Here is a 22,624-nt window from a genome sequence, read left to right as displayed (position 1 = left end):
GGTCTGGGTACCACTGGATGGTACTTTGTTAGCCGAACAAAGTCCTCCTACGCCAGAAACCCAGGTCAGTGCCCCCGGCAGCCAGCCTTCGTCTACACAGGCACTCCCCCACCCAGGCTCTCCCCTGGCCAGAGTGAGGATGAGAAGTCGGGGTCCAGAAGCAAGTGGTCAGGAAGGACAGCTCCACGGGGAAGGAGCTGGGGAACGCCATCAGCGAAAGAAGAGACTCAACCAGGCAGCCACAGAGGGGCCGGCCCCACCGGCAGAGGGGAAGTGGAGGAGGACCCGCTGCAGAAAGAGACAGGAAGGTGGACAGGCCCGGCTGAAGCTGAAGGGCAGGTTCCATTTTCAAAATTATAAAATGGTCCCTTAGTTTCAAACAAGAGACCATCAGTTTCAAATAAGCCTAATCGGTAATGGGAAATTGCACATGGGCAAATCAAGAAAGTGAAAGGCAGGCTAAAAAGAAAAAAATAATGTGTGTGTTATATATTATATATGACAATATTATATATCTAACAATATATGTGTGTTGTGTGTGTGTGTGTGTGTGTGTGTGTGTGTGTATGCCACAATGGTTACTCCTTAAAGATTTCACAAGGAGTGACAGAGTCAATATTTTCTAACACGGTAGCCCTGTTATATTTCCATTCCATCTATCTGAATTTCACAGATAGGTATGAAAGTCAGGATTTTAAATTGCTATTTGACTCTCAGTTTCAAAATGTACTATTCAGCCTTGACCCACAGCTCATAACAAAAGTGTTTAGCTAGCTGAAATCTGGGCAGAAATAAAATACAATGTATGCAGAACTCTGACAACGAAACAGTCATTCAAAGTTTTTCAATGAGTGCAGACGGATTGAAGCCGTTTGCCCTGTGTGAGCTGCCGTTTCCTGTCAACTGGGAGCCGGTCTTATAGACCAGCATCTGCTGTGTTAGGAGGAAGGTTCAGTCGATTTTTAAACATTAAGGTAAAGGCTCAAAGAAAGAGAAGTTCAAACATTTGAACTGACTCAATCGTTTAAAAATCAACCAAGAGAAACAACATCAACAACAGCTCCAATGGTGGGGGAGCCAGGAAAGAATTAGCCGCTTGATTCAAAACACACGACAGTAAAGCAAAGACGTGCTCACTTAGGACACAAACTCCACATGACACGTCACTTGTGGAGGGCGCATGGCCATAAGAAGCTCTACCAAAGCATATTTCATCCAGGCCCTCCGTTTCGTCATCTTCATTTTCTCCCTCTGCCTTCAAGATAAAGTCCCAGCTTTGCAGAACAACTCACAAGGCCTCCTCCTCTCTGAGCTAATAGTGGCCTGCCTCTCACTTCAGCTTCCGCTTTGCTAAGTTACTAGTATCCTGTCTGTGCCTCAGTTTCCTCAAAGGTAAAGTGGGGATAATCCTAACTGCCTATCCCATGGGGCTGGTGTAAGAGTTAAATGGGATTACGACGCAGAGTGCAAAAACGTGCCTGGAATACAAGGAAGCAGGCAGGCAGATGCTGGCTGTCGCTGTCGAATTATTATCGTTCCACGAGCTTGACACCCAGCTACTCCACGTGTGGTCTGCAGACCAGCAGTAGGTAGCATTCATTGCCTGGGAGCTATTCAGAGTCAGTCTCAGCTCCTGCCCCAGATCTACTCAATCAAAATCTGCACTCCAACAAGATTCCCAAGCGATTCAGACGCACGCTCCAGTGTGAGATGCACGGCCTGTGCTCCGGCCATACTAAAATACACCTAAGGGCCTCGCAGGCACTGTATTTCTTCAGGCTTTCATGCTCTGTACATGCTGTCCCCTCGGCCTAGAATGTCCTCTCTCTGCCGTGAGCACCTATGCATAGTTATGTCTTATTTATTCTTTAAGAGCCACCCCGGATACTTCCTCCTCTGGGAAGCTTTCCCGTCCCACTCAGCAGTGATGGGCGTGACTTCCTGGGCCACGCAGGCATCACTCAGGGCACTGTCTGCGGTACCTCCCCTGCCGGGAAAGTTTCCCGGGGTGCACTGGAGCCGACCTCCAAAGGAGGGTGCGGCCAAGACTCAGAAGGAAGAGGCTGACACCTGCAGAATTAAACAGTTTATTACAGGAGCTTATGGACAGAAGCAGAGTCTTGGGTGGCAGCAAGACGGTGGGTCTTCCCACCAGAAAGGGGATGGGGGCTTGATACACACACACACACACACACACACACACACACACACACAGCTACCAAGAACACAGGTGGCCTGTAGCCAAGTGGCATGTCCTTGCTGTATATTATAAGGCAGTAAGCAACTTAATGAGCCTCTAATCTACGTAAGAACATTCCTTTTAGGTGATATAAGCCTAGCCCTCAGGCAGTCACTGAAAGCAACCTGCTTCTCAAGATGGCATCAGTCATGCCAAGCACTGAAAACCATTTTGCCTACACCCTCCAGAGTACACCTGTCCCACTGAATCCCACCTATGTCCTTCCAATCTGTCTCCTCTACTACAGAGTAGGGACCACCTTGCTATGCCTGCAACCAGGATGGCAGCAGGCACACAGCAGACACTCAGAATGTGTTTGCTGAATAAGCAAATAAGCGGGAAGGAGGGAGGAGACAGACAAACCACAGATCTGCACGAGTGATGCCTCGGCGCCCCCAGGCCCCACACTTCCACTCCCATCCCGACCCTGCTGGCCTGGGCTGCTACATAAAGGAAAACCACTGCAGGCAACATACTGGCACATTTGCCAATCTTTAGTCATCTGAAAAGCATCTTTAAGATGCTTTGCCACCCTGGCACAGCACCTGTTATCAGTTGTTTTCTTAAATTCTCCTCCTTTTCCCCCTTCATAAAATATATTTCAAAGGAAACCTCCTATTACGAGCACATAGGAAAACCAGCATCACTCGCCATATATAGAAGGTAATCAGAGAAAGAAATACAATAAAAATAAAACTATCACATTCTACCTGGCTGCTGTAGCATGCCTGCGGCTTTGTCAGAAATGGACACTGACTGGCAGGTGTCAGAGGCAGATGTTAAGACATGTTAATACCGCACCGACACGTCTCCGAAGCCTCGCCAAAAGGATTGGATATGGGTTAAAAAGAGAAAACCTCTCTCATACACTCATTCAGTGTTACTTGCTGTAATGGGGTACCACCAAAAATCATCTCCCAGGGCAACTGGATGGCTCAGGTGGTTAGAGCGCGAGCTCTCAACAACAAGGTTGCCGGTTCAATTCCCGCATGGGATGGTGGGCTGTGCCCCCTGCAACTAAGATTGAAAACGATGACTGGACTTGGAGCTGAACAGCACACAAGCCTAGACAGGCGTTTGGGCCATGGATTCTTCCAGAAAGAAGAGGCACAGAGGCCCTGCGTCCCAGGCACAGTCGGGTGCTAACTGCCTGCGGCTGGCAGCTGTCACAGATTAATAATGACTAACAGTGCGTCTGTCCCCCCCAGCTCCTTCCTCAGTGCCATTAGCCCTTTCTCATCTGTGCCTGGGGCCCACGTTGCCCGAACACATTTCATTTCCCGCAGTGGAAGACTGCCATCCATCTACACTGAGACTGAAAATAAAAAGAACTCCGAAGTTGTGAGCCTGCAGAGGCTCCCCAACTATAATCAGCAACCACCTGCTAAGGGTGCGCCCTCCCCAGCACCAGGCTAATGGCAGGAAGTGGCAGAGAGCTTCCAAGAAGCCCTGCCTCCAGGAGGTTACAATTCCTTTCTTGGTTTATCTTCCACAATCTCCCTCTCACCAGCAGTCCCTGGGGCACCAAAAGCTGCAAATGACCTGTCAAGCTGAATGTCACTGTGTCTGCATCAATGATAAGGCTGGGACAAGCAGCAAAAGGCTGTGTAAAGCTGGGACAGAGGCTGCAAGACACCCGGCTTTCCCAAGGAATAAACACAGCCCAAGGGTTTGCACCAAATGATGAACCCTCAGAAAGGGCCAGAGCTACTTACAGTCACCTGACTGCACCAGTCAAAGCAGACCTAGAGCCAAAGGGTCTATATCAAACTATTAAACCTTAAAAGGCATCAAGAGAAAGTCAATCCTGACCCACTTGTCCCTTTCGGAGTTCCAGCAGTGTGCCCGCTCGACTGTGGATGGGACACGTGTTCGCTGTGCATGACCTGCCCTTACCTTTATGGCCAGTGAACACCCCTGCTCCCCACCCGAGGCCACTGCCCGCACAACGCCAGCAGCAGCGTCCCCGGTCACTGTGATGACCTAAAGAGACCCACAGGCTTCCAAAGCCCTGACTAAGCACCATGAACCTGGCTCTTGACCAGAATGTCACGAATGCCAGTGGAGGAACAGGATCAGCAGAGGCAGGCAGACAGAACAAGGTGGCAGAGCCAGGCATGCCCACACAGCATGACAATGGCCCAATGACCATTTCGCCTGCACTGCTCTGAGCCACAGGCACGAATCACTCAGGGGAAGTAACACCACGAACCATGAGGGCCAAACGATGCTGTACCATCACTTTACCTTTAAAAACAAAGCTACAAGGGTATATACATTGGATGGGGTGGGAGGCGTGGAGACGGAGGAAACAAGATTAAGGAAATGCTGAGAAGTGTTACAGCTAGGGGTCGGAGGTTCATCATACTACTTTCTCTATTTTGGGGTGTTTGAAAGCTTCAATAATAAAAAGCTTTTAGACATGAATTAATAACAAATAAAAATGTAAAAGCTCCTACTAACTCCCTCCCCGCGCCCCCGTGGCTGTGGCCTCCCGAAGGAGAGAAAGGGAGCTGAGAAGGGTGTCAGACAGATGGCCTCTCTGGTTTGGATGCCATGAATAATTCTCCAGACAGCGGTAACCACCAAACCAGGCGCTCTACCGGGTCTGAATAAACTTCTGTTTTCCTTTGGCATCTGTCTCTGCAGAAAACACTGCCATTTCTCATTCCGTTCTCTTTACGGCGAACTCTGCAGTGTGACCAGGTCCCACAGGCAGGTGAAAGCCCCCACTTCCTGACACCACGCTGCACGGCCTGTCACCACTTCTCCGCAGTCGTCCTGACCGAGCCCCCAGCACCATCCAAGAATGAAGGGGCAGCTGGTGACTCTCCGCACCAAAGAAAGTCCCACCTGATGGACAAGCACTGCCAAAGCACCATGGGGGCAAAAACCAACCCGAGATGCAGTCCCTTCTGGATGACTGTAAACCAAGTTACGTCCCTCCTCTGATAAGGTGGATTACAAGCAGAAAACCAAATTAAAGGGCATGGTCCCTGGAGAACAGGTTCTGACACAGGAAACAGCAGCAAACAGCACGAGACAAATCTATCATTAAGTGTGGGATTAATTATGTGGTGTGGAATTTAGGGCACGAGATCCATGAAAACTAACTAAAGCAGGTCTCTGGAAGAAACAGGAGGATTTCGATGGGTGCAAGTAAGAAAGAAAGACGTCCTGGCAAATTAAGGAATATAAGCCAACGTGGCTAAGAGGCCAGAGTTTGGGGGAGGGGGAAGGAGACTGGCCGATGAGTCTGGAAGCTGTGTGCTAACAAGTGGTGGGAAATGCGGTTAGATGGGGAGAGTAAGAAAATCGACGGAGGGCCTCGAGAACTGGAGCGAAGACCTTCAAAGGCTGAGTGAAAGGAGGCATGGTGTCAGAAGTCCCAGAAATTCAAACCACAGACAACCATTTGCCAGGCACTTTCTTGGGGGCAACGTTCTCATTTCTTCTGGGCTGCAGTCTCTTTATCTTCAAAATGAAAATGCTATAGGGAACCACTGAGGCAGTTTGAGCAGAAGAGAGGTGACAGGAGAAATGCTGACAGCCGATTAGCACAAAGGGTGAATGGAGGGCCAAAGGCACAGAAGTAGAGTAAATGAGCACCTCGTGTCTTCTGGGAAAATGACAGCCTGCAGCCCGGAATCAGGCGAGACTCCCGGTTCTGCTGCTGCCCACCTGGCAGCCTGGGCAGGCGCCTTGATCGCTCAGAGCATCCTGGGATCACTCTACCTACCTCACAAGACCGGACAGTCAATGAGATGACTTGCCTAGCCCAAGATGCAGCAGCAAGCAGACAATAAAGGCTACTTTCCTTCCTTCCTCTGAGACCAGAGAGACATCAGGAAAGGAAACCCAGCCGGGCTTGGTGAATGGCAAGGGATGGAAGAAAGAGCACGATGAGTTAGGGGGTGCTCTGAGGATTCCAGCCTACCGGGCCAAAGAATAAGCAGTACGACCACCAGAGACAGACCCATCAAAGGGGACATCTAGTTTGAAAGGGAAATAACAGGCCCTGTTTTGAATGCTCGAGTTTGAAAAGATATGACAGCCAAGAAGAAAAGTGCAAGACACAATCCAAACGATAAAACCAGAACTAGAAGCAACATAAACGTAGGGGTGACCGGACTAGGATGAGCATGGGTGTACTCCCCAAGGAAGAGCAAATTTAAAGCACCATGAGAAGAGGGCCCAGATCACGGACCTTGGAGAAGAACCACTAGAGTTAGCTGGTTGGGAGAAGAAAAGGCAACCAACAGCAAGACGGGCAGAAGGGAGAGAAAGAAAGAATAAACCAGGCGCATGCAGAGAAACCAAGATGACGCAGGGATGGGGAGCTGGACAGCTGTCTCAAGAGCAGCACAAGGAAGGAAGAGGCTAAAGAAAAGACTGTTTGTTTACAGTAAGAAAGCCATGGGTGTTTTCCGGAAGTGTTATCCCAGTAATTGGGGGAAGTCACATTCCGAGTTGTTAAAGAAGAAAGGAGCTAAGAAGAAACAGAGGCCATAGCACAAGCCCACTCGATGACAAAGGACAATGACAGACGCAGAAAGTACTAGCAGGAACATTTAAAGGCAAAGGGAAAAGGTGAAGCAGAGATACTGAAGCACCTTCGGTTCTTAAATTCTCTGCAATGATGCCAAGCAGCTCCAGCATATAAAAACAACTCTAAGGAGAAAAGTGTGACGCTGGAGGGGCAAAAAACGAGGAGGGAGGGAGAGAACGAGAAAGAGCCCAAAGAAAACAAAGGAATGTGTCCAGGATGGAGCTTTTGGAAGAAAACCTCTACCCACCAGTGGGGAGCAGCCCTTCTATCAAGTACCTGGGAGCTCAGGCCTAGATGGAAATGCTGGTTACAGCTCCCGCTGCCATCCTGAAGCACTTTAAAGCCCAAGGCCATTCAAAGTGGCACAGCTTAGTCACCAAGGGGAAGGTTTCCACTAGAGATCGCCAGCAAGAATTATTATTCTAGACCCAACTTTGGGGTGCAGTTAAAGTCCTGTTTCCATAAAGCCTAAGCACCTTGAAGTAGAATTTATAGCTCCCCTAAGCCGGATACAATCACTGCAAAGAAAGCAAACTGGACTGTGGGCTTGAAGACCGGCCCCAGCTCCTCCTGGAGACATGTCACTTGGCAGAGCTGCTGGCGGGAATCAGGACATCTGGGTAGCTGTCGTGAAAGGACTTGATGTCTATGTGAACTGAAAACAGCTTCAGACCATGCAGGAGAACGGCTTGCGTAACGGAAGAAGGCTGGGCATTAAAAACAAATCAAATTACCAAGGGAAACAAGCTTTAAGGTGCTGGAGGAAAATAACCCATTAATAAGGTGTTGTGTGGGGTCTGTGTGTGTGTATGTGGTGTGTTTGTTTTTGTTTTTTTAATCAGAAACAAAACTGCGACTGTCCTCCTGGGCAAGTGTATACGGGGACCTCAAAGACTAAAATGTGTGTCCATCAAGCCTCAAACCGGGGCTGCTGATGAAAACAAACTAGATGGGAGTAAAGAGGAACATCTCAAAGCAAAGCCTGGAACATTCCTCCACCCTTTAAGCATCAGAAAGCTGTCCCCTCTCGAAATGTACACAAAGGGTCTGAAGCCAGTACAAGTCTAGCTACTGAAAGCAGCTCAGATTCAACACTCAGTACAAATATTTATTTGTACCTTCTGTGTCAGGCTTTCTGGATAATGGGGCTCCAGTGAACAAAACAGGACCAGCAGTCCTTGTGGGACCCATGGACTGCTCTGGGTTATTTTCTTAGATGACATGCACACGGCAGGCACAAAAGAGCAGGATCAAAGCGCATCCATCTCTTTCTTTGTTCACCATCAGTTTCATTTTGAGCAAAAACATCTCTTTATTCCAACAGACCTAGTAAAGTTTTCTGCTTCTATGGAGTCACAGTACAAGAGACAAACGTTAAACCAATAACCACGCAAATTACTCACGAATTCCCAGGATGGTAAGTACTGTACAGGAATGGATTTGCTGCTATGTATGTGCACATATAACGGGAAGAACCAACCCAGGCCCGGGCACAGGGATCAAGGAAGGTTTCCCTGAGAAAACGACCCTGAGGCTGGGAACTAAAGAGGGAAGAGATTCTAGCAAGGTGAAAAAGTGAGGGAGGAAGAACATTCTCATACAACCCCACCTGTAACACCATAGAATTAGTTGAAGAATCACATTCCAATTACATGTCCAATAGGTGGCGCAAACTTTAACGTGTCCCAAATGAAAGCTGATCACCTGCCCCAAAACCTGTTCCTCCCAGCCTTCCCCATCTAGGTTAAGTGGTAACTCCATCCTACCAATTGCTCAAGCCAAAAACTTCTCTTATCCTTGCCTCAGTTGTCTTCTCTTACCACACAATCTGCCAACAACACTGCCTTCAATCCTGATAATTCTACCTCTAAAATATCTCCAGGACCCCTCCACCGCTCAGTCCTGGTGCAAGCAACGGTCGTTCCTCTGCTTGGATGATTGCAGTCTGCCTCCTTACGCGTCTCCCTGCTCTATCCTTCCCTTACAGACTGCTCCACGCGGCAGCCACAGTGACACGGCTCCCCTGTGCTCAAAACTCCCGGAGACTCTACCTCCTCCAAGTAGAGGCCAATGGCCTTCCGCTGACCCACAGTGCCCTGTGTGACCTGATCCCTCCACGGTCGCCTCTACATTTCCTCTTGCCCACTCCTCTCCAACTGTACTGGCCCGTTTGCTGATCGGGCCACATGTGAAGGGCATTCCCAGGCGAAGGCCTCTGCACTTGCTGTTCCCTTTGCCTGGAACGCTCTTCCTGAGCTTATCTGCATGGCTTGCTCCTTATTTCCCGCAGGTCTCTGTGTGTGCAAATGCCACAGAGATCTATGTAAAACGGTAATCATTAGCGGCACACACCTTTATCTTGCCCTACTGTATTTTTCCCCCTTTTCCACCTCCCCCGTCCGACCCCCCCCACTCCAGTTCTCCGTGTCTCTCAGCCTAGTTGTGTAGGACACAGCCCCCTGACCCATGCTGGTCTTATGAGCCTTGCGCTCCCCCCAGCTGAGGCCGTCGTCACCTGACTGCCGGCCACTCACGCTGGCCACCGGCTGCTCCTGGCAGCACGCGGCAGCACACACCAGGCCACGGCGGCCTCCGGCTACTCACGGCAGCCCAGCTCCAGGGAAAGCCATTGTTCACAATCTTAGCTGTAGAGGGCGCAGCTCACTGGCCCATGTGGGAATCGAACCGGTGATCTCAACGCTAGGAGCACGGCGCTCCAACCACTGGAGCCACCAGGCTGGCCTGCCCTACTGTATTTTCTCCATAGCACTTATCACCATCTCACCTATTGATTATTTACCTGTTTCTTTGTTTAGTGTCTGTCTCTCCTAATTGACTATAAATTTCATAGGGACAGACTTTGATTTGTTCCCTGCTACATCCCCAGAACCTAGAACAGAGACTCCAGCACACAGACTGTGCTTAATAAATATTTGTTGAGTGAATCATAAACCATTGCCACCATTGGTGTCTACTGTTTGTGGCAGATATTTGCGGAACATTTATTTACCCAACTCCCTACAACCCTCATCTCTGACAACTATTTTTCCCCAGTTAGGGTGGTCCATGCAGACATATCTGTTCCCTCTGTGATTGTGCCCTTGGCATTGCTCCTTGGACCAAAGATGGATGGCCTCTGAGCCGACGAGAATCTCTGAGACTTTGATGCAAAGACTGAAACTTGCTAGTTGCAATATCTGAAAGGGGCTACAACTAAGGTCTGTAAGTCAAGAAGCAGAGAAATCTGCTGAAGGAAAAGAAGGATGAGGCAGGGATGTGGAGAACAGGGCTACTGGAAACAGAGAGGGCAGAGCGATGGAGGAAGAAGGTGAGGGAAAGGAAGAGTGGGCCCAGTGGCTGTCGGTGGCAAGATTTCCATCCTCGACTTGGGTCTTACAGTCAGATGCAGTGTCCAGACTCAGTTCACCGTGCCTCCTGGCAGCTCAGGCCTGGAGGACTCAAAACGGAGAAACAGGCACAGAGAGGGAGCAGACTCTGTAATGCAGCCATGCACTATGTACCTCGTCAGGATGAGCAGGTCTGAATTCAGGTTTCAGGTAACCTGCACATCGCAGACACACAATTACAGGACCATAAACTGCCTTTTCACTTATTTGGTGTCAGTCTCATGTTAGCAGAACTTTACTGCCTTTCGACAAATCTAGAAATATTAGCTGCCTCTTTATATTCAGGAGCAGAGGGACACAAGATGTTTACACAGATCAGAAACAGGAAAACGAATCAAAGACTTGGGTTCAATAATGTCTCGGGCATACAATGTATCCTAGAAGAAAATCATCAACCTGAATTTATTTCAGCAGCAAAGGAGAAAAGAAGCAGAGCTTCACAAGAGACTTTGTATTTTAAGATGCGTCAAAAGTGAAAGTAATTTATAAGTGTCTTCTAGCAAAACAGACCTGAAGGACATACAGAGTTTTACAGATAAACAGGAGTTGGGCATACAGACAAACAAAACATAGCTGTCAGAATTAAATCACCAGTGGCACTGCAATTTAGAGCTCTGGTTCACTTTAAAGACTATCAGAGCACACGGTAAGATGGACCTGATCCTAAATTTACCACCTTCCAGGAAACAGCCAAGGTACAATGGCTCAAATAAGAATGCCTTGCTAGTGTGAACAAACCCCAGTTTCAGAGGACTTAGGTTATAATGAATCTCTGCTTCCACGTATCTAATTTTTTCTATAATGGCTTGTTCTGTTTTCAGACTTATTCTACTGACCCCAACCTTAAAGGGCAATTTTTTTACATGGCCTGGATTTGAGTAGCAGATACATAAGAGATCTAGAAAGCAGGCCATCTGCTATTTAGATCTAGCTCCAGTTTAAATGAAAGTTAATGCCCTGATTTGGTGGATGACAACTTACGACCTTGGCCTGACCTCTATGGAGCACTTGTAGAGTACAGAGGTGTGCTCTTTTTTTCATTTCCTCCAAAAACCAACTTAATCCCCACCCCCACCTTTGTTTGTTAACAATGTATAAAAGATGACCTGACTTTGAGATGTCACAGAGTGAAACCATCAGGTCTGTGTTCTTTTTCCATGACCAGCAAAGTCAGGCTAGGACTTCCTTCCAAGTTTGTATCTTGACCCCCACCAATGGAATCTTGAAAACACCTCTACTGTCACAAGCTCTTTGGGAAGGTTTGGCTTTGTTTCCCTAGGCATCACAATATTAACTATTATTGTCAATAGTTTTAGCTGTGATAATATTCTGGTTATGATTTTTGACATGAAAGTTAAAGATGAAATGACATCTGGGATTTGCAATCAGCCAAGGCTGGGGGAGTAACGGGTGCAGTTAACAAGACTGCCACATATCAACAATGGCTAATGCTGAGTGACAGGCATATTGCTGGGATTATCCTATTCTCTCGGTTTGGTATACGTTTGAAATTTTACATAATAAACACTTTTGAAAAACAGGGTTTTCATTCAAATTTTGTGTAAGGCTTCTACAATTTCTGTACTTATCCACCTACCTCATGAGGCTTTATAAAGACTAAATGAAATGAAGTAAATGTAATACAAGGAATGTGGAAATGCTGCCTTTTGTTATGGAGGCTGGCAGGATACAATCAAGAGAATCCTGAGCTTGACATTTTTAAATTCTGACTTATTCAGTTTGTCATCACTTTTTCGGTGATGCTTTTCATCACTGCCTCCCGTCTCTCCATTGGAAGGGCCTTAAAGACAGAAGAAGCCCTGTCCATCTTGTCTGCCATGTAACCTCGGTGACTAACCCAATGCCTGGTGTGAGAAAATAAACCTGAGTACAAGTCCCTGTTCGGCAACGTTGAGCAAGAGCTGTGAATGTTCTATTCTGGACACATCCCCTCTGCCACAAGGCAATCAATATTTGTGGTGAGGCAATTCACTTCACCTTCCTGAGCCTCAGGCTCCTCCTCTGTGAAACAGAAACAATAGTTATTTCAATAAGTTGACCTGACATACTGTGGCTAAAATCACTTCATCTGGCCCTTCATTCATTCATTCCACAAATATGCATAAATTCTAAAGTCCTACAAAAGTATGGAATAATGAACCATTTACAGAGTTTCTGTTTTTTGTACCAGGCTCTGTGCCACGTGCTAGGGTTAATGATGAAGGTAAATATGGCACAATCCTTGTTTTTGAGGAAGTTTTCTGTCAAATGGATGAGAAGAACAGGAATGAGATTGTATGATGGTAAGTGACATATCGGACTACAACAGGAACAGCACAGTCCCAGAGGGGCATTCTCCTACCTGAGCTGGTTTTAGGAAAGAAATCATTTCACTTAACTTCCCAAAGTTATAAATTTCAACGCCCAAATTGAAGTCACCATGAGGTATTTCACTTTTACTTACTTATTCACGGCAATAAGGCTACAGATTATTTCTGTAGACCCCAGCCAATGCTGGAACTCTTCCAAAGGAATTAGATCCTTTTGTTTTTCTGGGTTTCTGCCAGCAAACCCAAAGAGCCAAAGGCAGCTACTGGCTCATCCATTTCATATTAACTGCCAACTCCTTTCTCCAGAACACAGTGCCCTTCTATTGCAAAGAAGCCCCCTCAGCAACTTGTTCCATGTCAATCAATGGCCGGATTCAGAAAGGACACGGATTCAAGTTTTTCATATCCCACTGCGAACCGAAGACCAACTTCTCTTCCATTAAAAGCAGGACTTCATAACTCATGGGGGAAAAAAACTTTTTTAATAACTTACCTCAAATTCTTCCCAAAAGCCCTGTTTGACTTTATCTGTGGTCTCGGCTAATTTGCTTAGTTCTCGAACCCGGCTTTCTATTTCAGCAGCATTGATACGCGTTGTGTTGAGGGGCTAATGAAATTCAGCAGTTGGTGTGAAATGAAGAAAGTATTATAGAAGAAAGTGTTAATGCAAAAACAAAAAACAAACAAAGAAACAACCAAACTTCTATTTTGGTATTTATAAAAGCAAGGACAGGAAGTTCACAGGACCCAGTAATTCACAATAAACATTTTTCAAATAGTTTCATTTTCTCTTCTGTTCTACAAGGAAATATATCTTTTTCCAATCTCCACACACCCTTAACTCTGCTGCTATAAATTCAACCTATTCTTCTTGATAAACAGACCGCAACCCAGAGAGGTAACATCATTTGCCACTAAGTGATCAGAGTGAACTTTGAAATAGCAATAACTCCAATATGAGTCAGTATTTAAAGCACCCAAAGGTGCTTTAAAAACTCTGTGTGGCCTTTGAGAGATCCCAATGGAGACAGTCATGGAAATGACGTAATATCCGGAATTTGTTTCCACATACCAGGAGGAGGGCAGTGAGTAGCGTAACAATGGAAATAAGATGTGATGCTGTGATGGTAACTGAAGCTGGGTGATGGGTACATGGAAGTGCCTGATACTATTCTACTTCCGTGTTTTTGGACTATTCTATATTAGGATGTTTTCCACTCTGCAAGGACATAAGAGCTTTAGCTTTCCAATACGCTCACCTGCTTGAGTTGTAGCACTGTACCCAATGTTTCTACCATGGGATTCTTCTTGTAATGCTCCACAAGATCGGTCAAAGAGTCAAACCGTTCTCCTCCACCAACATCGTATTTCAGTTCCTTTCAAGACAAAAAAAAAAATAAAATATATATATGTATATATATATATATATATATATATATATGTATATATATATATATATATATATGTTTATTACCTTGATGTTAAATTACTGTTTTCCCAACAGCTGTAGTAGCACAAAGGAAAGGACACAACAGGATAATGAAAATGAAATGGCTGGCCCAACGGGAGAGCGTGCGTTAAGGGAGAGAGACTCTAAATGAGCACCCAACATCAACTAGGCCACAGGAAAGTTTCTCCTTCGTAAGTTCACTAAATAGTTAAAGAAACGAAAACCAGTACTCTTTACTATTTTGTATTACTCTAGGTTAAGTGACTATACATATGGCTGCTGAATAGAAGGTCAACAACTATTGCTCTCTAAAACACAACAAACTCCAAGGCTGGTGAGGGAGCACTGAAGCCCAATATACATGCCTTTACTTTCATCTTCTAATAAAAATTATAAACAGAGACCAGGAAAATTTTTCTGCTCCGCACATCAGAATAGGCTACTTAAGGGAAACAACAGGAAAACAGTTAAACTCAGAAAATACAAAACCCTCGAGATAACATATATGAAGATATTTGGGTACAATCTTTTATTCAAAAATAAAATTTTCAGAATGACAAAGTAAAGACCTCTGAAAAAATCTCCTCTGCCATAAAAGCAACAACACTGGCAAAAATTGTCATTCACTTTGTCAGAACTCTGAAAATTAAACAAGAACTTGCAATAGTCAAGGGAGGATTTATTCAAGAAAAATGGTAGTTCTTGGTAAAAACAGCAAACTGTGGTGTTTTCACTTGCCCTCCTCCCTCTCTCCTGTCCTCAGCTCCTCAGTCGCTTTGAAAACCAAGAGCCTCGTGACCACAGTAGCTATGAAAACAAGCGACCGAACACAACGAGAGGGGACAGAGCGGATTTGGAGCTCTTGCAAGAGACCTGCCCCCAGAGAATAATCACTATTTGGCCTGGTTAGCAGCTTCCTAGAAAAGCCCTATTTTCTGAACTTGCCTTCATTTGACTTTATTATCAGAGCTCACGCAGCCTGGTCTTCAGGGGATCTGCCAGAAACAATCAGCAGCAACTGCTTAATATCACAGCTGCCTGAGGTAGCAATACCAGTCAGGGTAAATAAGAGACTGACTAAAAACTTAAAAGGAAAATCTAGGCAATGACCATAGGGGGCTCTGAAAACCTCCAACATATTCTTGAGAATCTAGAAGACCATGTGCATGTAGAGGGCTGTGTGAAGTCCAAGAAAGATCTGAGAAGGCCCCAATCTTCACCTATGGCTGAACTTACGGTTCTGCACAAGCAGGAAATGAAGGCTAAGGCGGAGTTTTAAGCTGCCGAGTGTTAAAGGCATACCCTATCACAAAGCCCTTTGCAAAGACTAGGAGACTTAATGGTTCAAGACATGTAAGGAAATCTCTGTCCAATAATCAACTGACCACTAACTAACCACAGACTTCAGTTGGCCACACATGACAAAGAATACAGACTTTACAGAGTTGCTCCAGGAAAGTCACTAAACACCCACGCAGCAACAATTATAGCAACACTAAAAAGTAGCAATAAAATCCCTGGGAAAGGAGGGTATCTGAGTTCCAGAGTCACCATGTTATATTATTTAAAATGTCTAGCTTCCAACAAAAAGTATGAGACAAGCAAAGAACAGGAAAGTATAGCCCATACATAGAAGGAACAAAGCAGTCAATAGAAAAGCCCAGACACAGACAATAAATCAGCTAATCTAAATATGTTCAAAGAACTAAAAGAAAATACACTTCACAAATTAAAAGAAAATATGAGCTGGATGTCTCATCAAATAGAAAATATCACAAAAACTTGTACAAAAATGTTCTTGGCAGCATTATTCATAATTGCCAAAATGACTGTTACTTTTTAATGGGTAAGCAAAATGTGGTATATATCCATACAACAGAATATCTGACAATAGTTTACTGACACATGCTACAACATGGATAAACTTTGAAACCATTATGCTAAGTAAAAGAAGCCACATATTATACGGTTCTAGCTATATGAAATGTCCAAAATAGGCAAATCCATAGAAACAAAAAGTGGACTAGTGGTTGCCAAGAGCTGGAGGGAGGGAAAAAATCGGGAGTGACTGGTAACGGACACAGGGTTTCTTTCTGGGGTGATGAAAATGTTCTGGAATTACATAGTGCTTGTGGTTGCATAATTGTAAATACACTAAAAACCACTAAATGGTCCACTCTAAAAGGGTGAACTGTACAATGTGTGGATTATATCTCATTAAGCTGGGTGTTTTTTTTTCGCTTGTTTTTTTCAATTTAAAACCTGAAGCAATAGAGAATGGACCGTTCCTATTTAGGAAACGATGCCAAAACAAAGTTAACCAAGAATCAACCTACTTGACCCCGTCACCACTTAAAAACAAGAACTAGTGAGTTCAATTCTCCCATCCTTACTAGAGGGTCTCTGTAACATGCAGGCAACTGCAGTCGCAGGCTAGACCAGGACAGTCCTAAGAAGGCGCCGAGGCCATCACTTTAGAAACAGACGGAGGCCGACTCTGGGGGCCGAGGAGCAGAAACAGATTAGATGCTGCAGGGTAGAAGGTGACACAGAGGCATGACTGAATCTGTCAGAGACTGGAAGTAAATCATTTACTACAGTTCTGAAATGATGAAGCGACGATAATGAGCAATGTACTAAAAGTGGAGAAGCTCCTGACCACATGAGCGAAGAAAATCTGACTTTGGAAATAACGGCATCTGTCTGCTTCCAGCAGAACAATCACCCCAAGATGACATTTTGCCAGCCCCATAGTTCAACGGAGGCTTTACCTGGCAGCGGATCATGACATGGGTCACTTTGGACTTGCCGTCACTGCTCTCCCCCTTGTCGTCACCAGTTCGGACAGAGAGAACAAAATCTCCAGGGTGGCTCTGGCTCTCTCGTACCAGAAAGCTCCCGTGTTTTCCTTTCTCAGTTAGTAACTTCTCTGCTTCTTTTCCAGAGAGGTGTCCATGAAACCACCTAGGTTTTTTTTAATGAAAATAAATTGAGTTCGGCCATGGGTTCACAACATTCTTTCACAAAACTACCATATAGAGTCAGCTCTCCTAAACACAATTAAAACACAGACACGTCCCCTCCAAGAGACTGAGTGATCCCGCAGAAGATAGAATTTGCGACCCAAGCAGACAGGAAAAATGACAAAGATGTTAAAAATGACTATTAAACTTCTTAAATGAGCCCACAGTCATTTGGAGACAACTGTCCTCCATCTTTCCTATTTCTTTTACACCTCCCATCTTTTAAGAACATAATTTGTCGTTTCTCCACACCCAACCCTAAAAGGACTAACTGTTTAATCACAGCCATTTAAAGAAATTATAACAGAAAGTTACGGTAGAGACAGAGAATCATTTGGAAGTTTGCCCTTGCTCTGGCATGTGAACCAAACTTACAAAGGATCTTCATTATAAATCAATTCAAGCATTTCCAATTTTTCCATATTTCCAACCTCTACTTGGACAGTCTCCAAGTTTGCTGTCAACATCTTGGGCCTGAATACTGGGTTATCATTTCAAAATGTAATGCATATAAGACTTGGAGTAGGGGTGAGGGATTTTCCTAAAAATGTGAATTCCCATTGCTCACAATACGCTAATTCTGAAAGGGGCCCAGCAATCTGCGTGTTTAACCAGCACACCGGAGTCCTGCCCAAGGCCGCCGTCCAAGGACAAACTCTAAGACATTACTTTAAGTTACTACGAAAACATCTTAACATAATTATATTAATAATGTGGCTTTTTCCCTCAGGATCTCGGTAAGAAAACAAGCACTATCATGGCTGCTAATGGGGTGGCTCATCACTAAAGGGGGACACTTGGAGTCATTTTTCATCCACCCTCAACTAAACAGAGTAAAATTTAGAAATAAACTGCATAGAGCTGGCAGATAGCCTTTTGCTTGAAGCTACAGTGGTAGCTGGAGAAACAAATTATCAGCATATAATAGCACAGACATAGAGGTGCAAGTTGGAGAAAACTACCTGAAGACACAAAATATACAAACCTAATTAAGAGACCCTGTATTTGTACTGAGTCAGAGGAGACTGGAAATGGAGAAAGGCAATAAAATCAATACAAATTAAGTCAAGCCCCAGCTTACCTCAGCTTAGATCTAATGGGTGGAGGGGGAAGAGCTCTGAAATAATAGGATTCCCTCTAAGCAAGGTCATTCTCATACATTTGTGGGTAACAGAAAAGAGCTGATGAAAAATCAGACCCTCGGGGTTCTCTGCGCTTCCACTTCTGAGCTTAAACTGACATCTGTTGGTGGCACTGCTGAATAACGGGTTGGGAGCTACTGCACAGAACTGCTGTGACTGGTGTCTCCAGCATCATTTATTTTCCTCTCATAACTCTCAAAGATTATCAGCTGAAGCTCAACAATCTTAACATTATGGCATGTACTAAGAATATACAGGAATAGTCTGAGCACACTGTAGAATGAGAGTAACAGTGATGAAAGCTTTTGCAAGAAAAGGACACTGAGAATAACCTGATCCTGTTACTCTTTAGTAAAACTTTATAAAGACTGAAGCTTGGGGTGAAAAAAGCGAAGGAATTAAGAAATACAGATTGGTGGTCACAAAAGTCATGGGGATGTAAAGAGCAGCTTAGGGAACATGGTCAATAATATTGTAATAACTATATAGGGTGTCAGGTGGGCGCAAGATTGACCGGGGGATCACTTCCTAAGTTATATAAACGTCTCATCGCTATGCTGTACACCTGAACCTAATATAGTGAATGTTAAGTATAATTGAAAAAAAATTTTAATTAAAAGCAAAACAAAACAAAAATTGCAACTCGAGAAAGATACAAGCCAAACCTGCATAATGTACTCACATAACACCTAAGGCATGGGAGACACTCAGACTCTGCTGTTACTCAAACGTCACTGACCTTTCAGAGGTAGGATCTGCACAGTTCAGAGGATATTTGAGCTCAATAACGTCTCCATTCTTCTCTTTCAATTGCCCATGATGTTCCATGTAATACTGAACCAACTCAGCCAAAGTGGCAAACTTCTCCCCTCCATACAAGTCATAGTAATCACCAGTGTTCTGAATCTTGATGTGGGTGACAGCGCCATTTCTTCTAAAATAGTCCATTAGAAAGGTGGGGGGAAAAATAAATAAAGAGCTATGCTGGTAAACATGGATCTCATATTCATTATCAGATTTCACCTAAACATTAATACAAACCCGAGGATGGAGTTTACAATTTCCCTGTAAGAAACGCAATGAGTGAAATAACCACACAATGATTTCAACAAAAAGAACTCTGCTTATTAGTTTCTTTCCCTTGTACAACTTCTACTTTGAAAGTCGGACCTATCAAACTGCATATATCATGTGACAATAATTTTTCTCATCATTAATCAAGACATATAATTAAAGTGAAACAAACATATATCTACTGTATAATCCAGTAAATCCACTCCTAAGTGGATTTGGACAAATCCTTGCCCAAAAGAAACGAAACTGTATGGCTTCCAAACGACTTGTATAAGAATATTCATTGCAGCCTTATTTATGATAGAAAAAAACTGAAAACTAAAATATTTATCACCAAAATGGATAAGCAAATAATTGTATACTCATACAATAGAATACCACACATCAATTTTAAAAAATCACTGATACATGCAACATGGATGAATCTCAAAAATATTATGTTAAGAGAAAGAAGCCAGACAGAAAAGAATATATGATTTTATTTATATGAAATTGTAGAATAAGCAAAATTAGTCTATGGGGATAGAAATAAAAATAGTGGTTGCCTCTTTGAAGGAGGGAGAGTAAAAAGGGGGCACAAGTAACTTTCTAGGGTGATGAAAAAACTCCGTATTTTGACTGGGGTATTGGTTACATGAATATATACATTTGCCAAAATTCATCTCACTGTATACTTAAGATACTGTATATAATTGTATCTTAAAAATCATTTTAAGGACACATATAATTGACAGTTTTCCAGCATGAGATGACTAATGATTCCACTGAGTTGACATAACACTGGCCAAAAGTTTCTAAAACTTGATATTTTAATCAGCCTAGGCAGTCTTTGATTCTTATTTGGTTTTCTGAACGACTAAATACATCTCAAAGACACCCATTTATCCACCTAGGTGGACCCAAGGGGTCTGGCAACCCCCAACATATATTTATTACCATCACAGACATATACGTATTTTTAGTCTGACCCTGTATCATTATTGACGAAACCTCTGGGAAACATAAACACATTTCTGCTAAAGAAAAGGAAGATGGGAACTAAGGAATGTAAGAAAAATCATCCCCTTAAATGTTAGTGACAAGATCTACTTCTGATTTTTGGTGACAACCTTTCTCAGTGGGTAAAAAGGCACTGCAGGCCACTCTCCTCCAGCTACGCCTCACTCTGTTTTAACACCTGAGCTTTCGATGTCTAGCCTTTACTTAGTGACACAACACAAAGACATTCAGGTATGGACAAATCAACATACAGCGATACAGAAGGATCTCGAAGGCGTCATGCTGCATGAAAGAGGCACAATGCAGAACGATATGCTTAGCACGGACCATTTACGAAAAGTGAACACACACAAGTAATACTATACATTGTTCACAATACAGACACACACATATATGTATATTTTATTACATACCATTTATATAGTATATTATTTATTATGTTATAAATATGGGTACTGTTTTTTAAGGAACTAGGCAGAAACTTATGATAATAGCCTCTTCTGGGACAAAGGGAAAAACAGGATCAAGGGTGATAAAGGAAGTTTTGCTTTATTTTGTATTTTATTTTGAAGAAAAAAATGACTGGCAATAAATACAACATGGGTGATTTCCATAAATTTTTGTATTTTTCTGTATTTTTTTCTCAAAATTAAAAACGGATGATCTTCTGTGACTAACTGAATAGAAGGCAACATAATCACCAATTTTTCAGCATGGGCACACAACAAAAAGGTTAGATCGCCTGCAGAGAACCAGAACAATAAACACACACACACACACACACACACACACACTACAGTATCTATAACATATATCATATATAAGGAACCATAAAAAGTAAAACTTTGTAATATTGCGGAGTTGTTCAAGTACTGGTTCTAAGACAGTTCATGAAAAAGATATTACAAGAGGCCTTTAAACTTGATGAAAAGATGTTCAGCTTCAATTACAGGAGAAATGAAAATGAAAATTCACTGAGACAGCATTTCTCACCTATCATGTTGGTCAAAACGGAAAACTAGATAATACTCAACTAGTGACACTGTGGAAAAACAGGTACTGTACTCTCATGCACTGCTGGTGGGAGTACAAATGATACAGTCATGATACTACTGCAGACACTACAGAGGGGTATATGGAAAAACTATACTACATATACTTTTACTCTCTGCTCCAGTCATCTCACTCCCGGCAATTCAACTTGAAAATACATTTCCGGAAGCACAAAACATATGCAAAAGTTTATTATATTCGTTGTGGCATTATATACCATTGTAAAATATTGGAAACAAACTCCCATCTGTAGGAAATTGTATAAAGTTATATGCTATACAATTGATTAAAACAATGAGGAAGAGTACTAAAAGATTAATGAAAGTGAAAAGAGTAAACTACAAAGAAATGTATTTAGTGTTCTACTTCATGTGTAGAAAGAAACACAGAAGGATAAGTCAGAAATTAACAGACATGGTTACCCACAGGGACAGAGTGGAAATGAGGTACGAGGCGTAAGGGATAAGAATGGTATTTCCAAGAATATACCTTTTTATATAGTTCACTTTTACATCTTATAAATGTTTCACACATTCAAAAACTAAAATTAAACCAACAAAGACTAAAAAAACTGAATACATAACAAAAAGACTGAATACAAAATGAAAGAAATGAATCCAACTTTGTAGTAAGTTCATTAACTTCACAGAAAATGATGAATTCCTATAACTTCTGAACATAGCGCTGATTGAAGACCCTAAGGGGGATATATTCAAAGAACAAAAAGACTCCAAAGAAATCCTGAACTATACTTAATGGGTTTGTAATTAGAAATGATAATGGTACAGTGATTCTGAGTCTCTGTTTGTATTACGGGATTGGGCAAATGAGGTCATATATTGACAGGAGAAGAGAAACACAAACATGGAATGGAAAAAGGTGAGGAAGTTGCGTTGAACTGGAACTATCAGTATGAACACTTGGTTTTAAATATGTAAATATTTATTTCCCAGCTCTGTCTGCTGTAAGGGCCTAGAAGCAATGAGCCTCCAAGAGCATAAACACCAAAAGATGGGGCAAACAGATACTATGTGCTTCCTGATGGGAAATAATGGGATGGCTTCAAAAGCCTTTATTGAAGTAGTGAGGGAAATTTGAAAATGACTACACATTAGATAATATCATTGAATCAATGTCCAACTTTCTTTTATATAATGATACTGTAGTTATATAGGAGAATGTCCTCGTTCATAAGACTTGCACTCTGCAAGTAAAATTTAGAGGTAAAAATGAACATCCTGATATCTGCAACTTATTTTCAAAAGGTTCAGGAGAAAAAAAGTATATAACACACACACACACACACACACTCATAAAGAGAAAGAGCAAATACGGTAAAATGTTTACAGGTAAAGGGC

General features: G+C 43.3%; 1 protein-coding gene across 4 annotated transcripts in view; it reads right to left on the bottom strand.

The window, feature by feature from the left end:
- PTPN11 (protein tyrosine phosphatase non-receptor type 11) overlaps nucleotides 1-22,624 on the bottom strand; it is a 68,076-nt gene that overhangs the window by 26,785 nt on the left and 18,667 nt on the right. For 2 of the 4 annotated variants that reach the window (XM_033097651.1, XM_033097653.1), the window contains exons 3-6: nucleotides 18,880-19,074; nucleotides 16,747-16,939; nucleotides 13,785-13,901; nucleotides 13,019-13,132 (exon numbers count right to left, since the gene is read on the bottom strand). In XM_033097651.1, the coding sequence (XP_032953542.1) occupies nucleotides 13,019-13,132; nucleotides 13,785-13,901; nucleotides 16,747-16,939; nucleotides 18,880-19,074 (619 nt within the window). The remainder of the gene's footprint in view (nucleotides 1-13,018; nucleotides 13,133-13,784; nucleotides 13,902-16,746; nucleotides 16,940-18,879; nucleotides 19,075-22,624) is intronic. The other 2 variants (XM_033097652.1, XM_033097654.1) reach the window with 1 other exon arrangement.

Source organism: Rhinolophus ferrumequinum, chromosome 25 (assembly GCF_004115265.2).
Source record: "Rhinolophus ferrumequinum isolate MPI-CBG mRhiFer1 chromosome 25, mRhiFer1_v1.p, whole genome shotgun sequence".
Taxonomy (NCBI): Eukaryota; Metazoa; Chordata; class Mammalia; order Chiroptera; family Rhinolophidae; genus Rhinolophus; species Rhinolophus ferrumequinum.
This window is presented reverse-complemented; position numbering and strand designations above follow the sequence as displayed.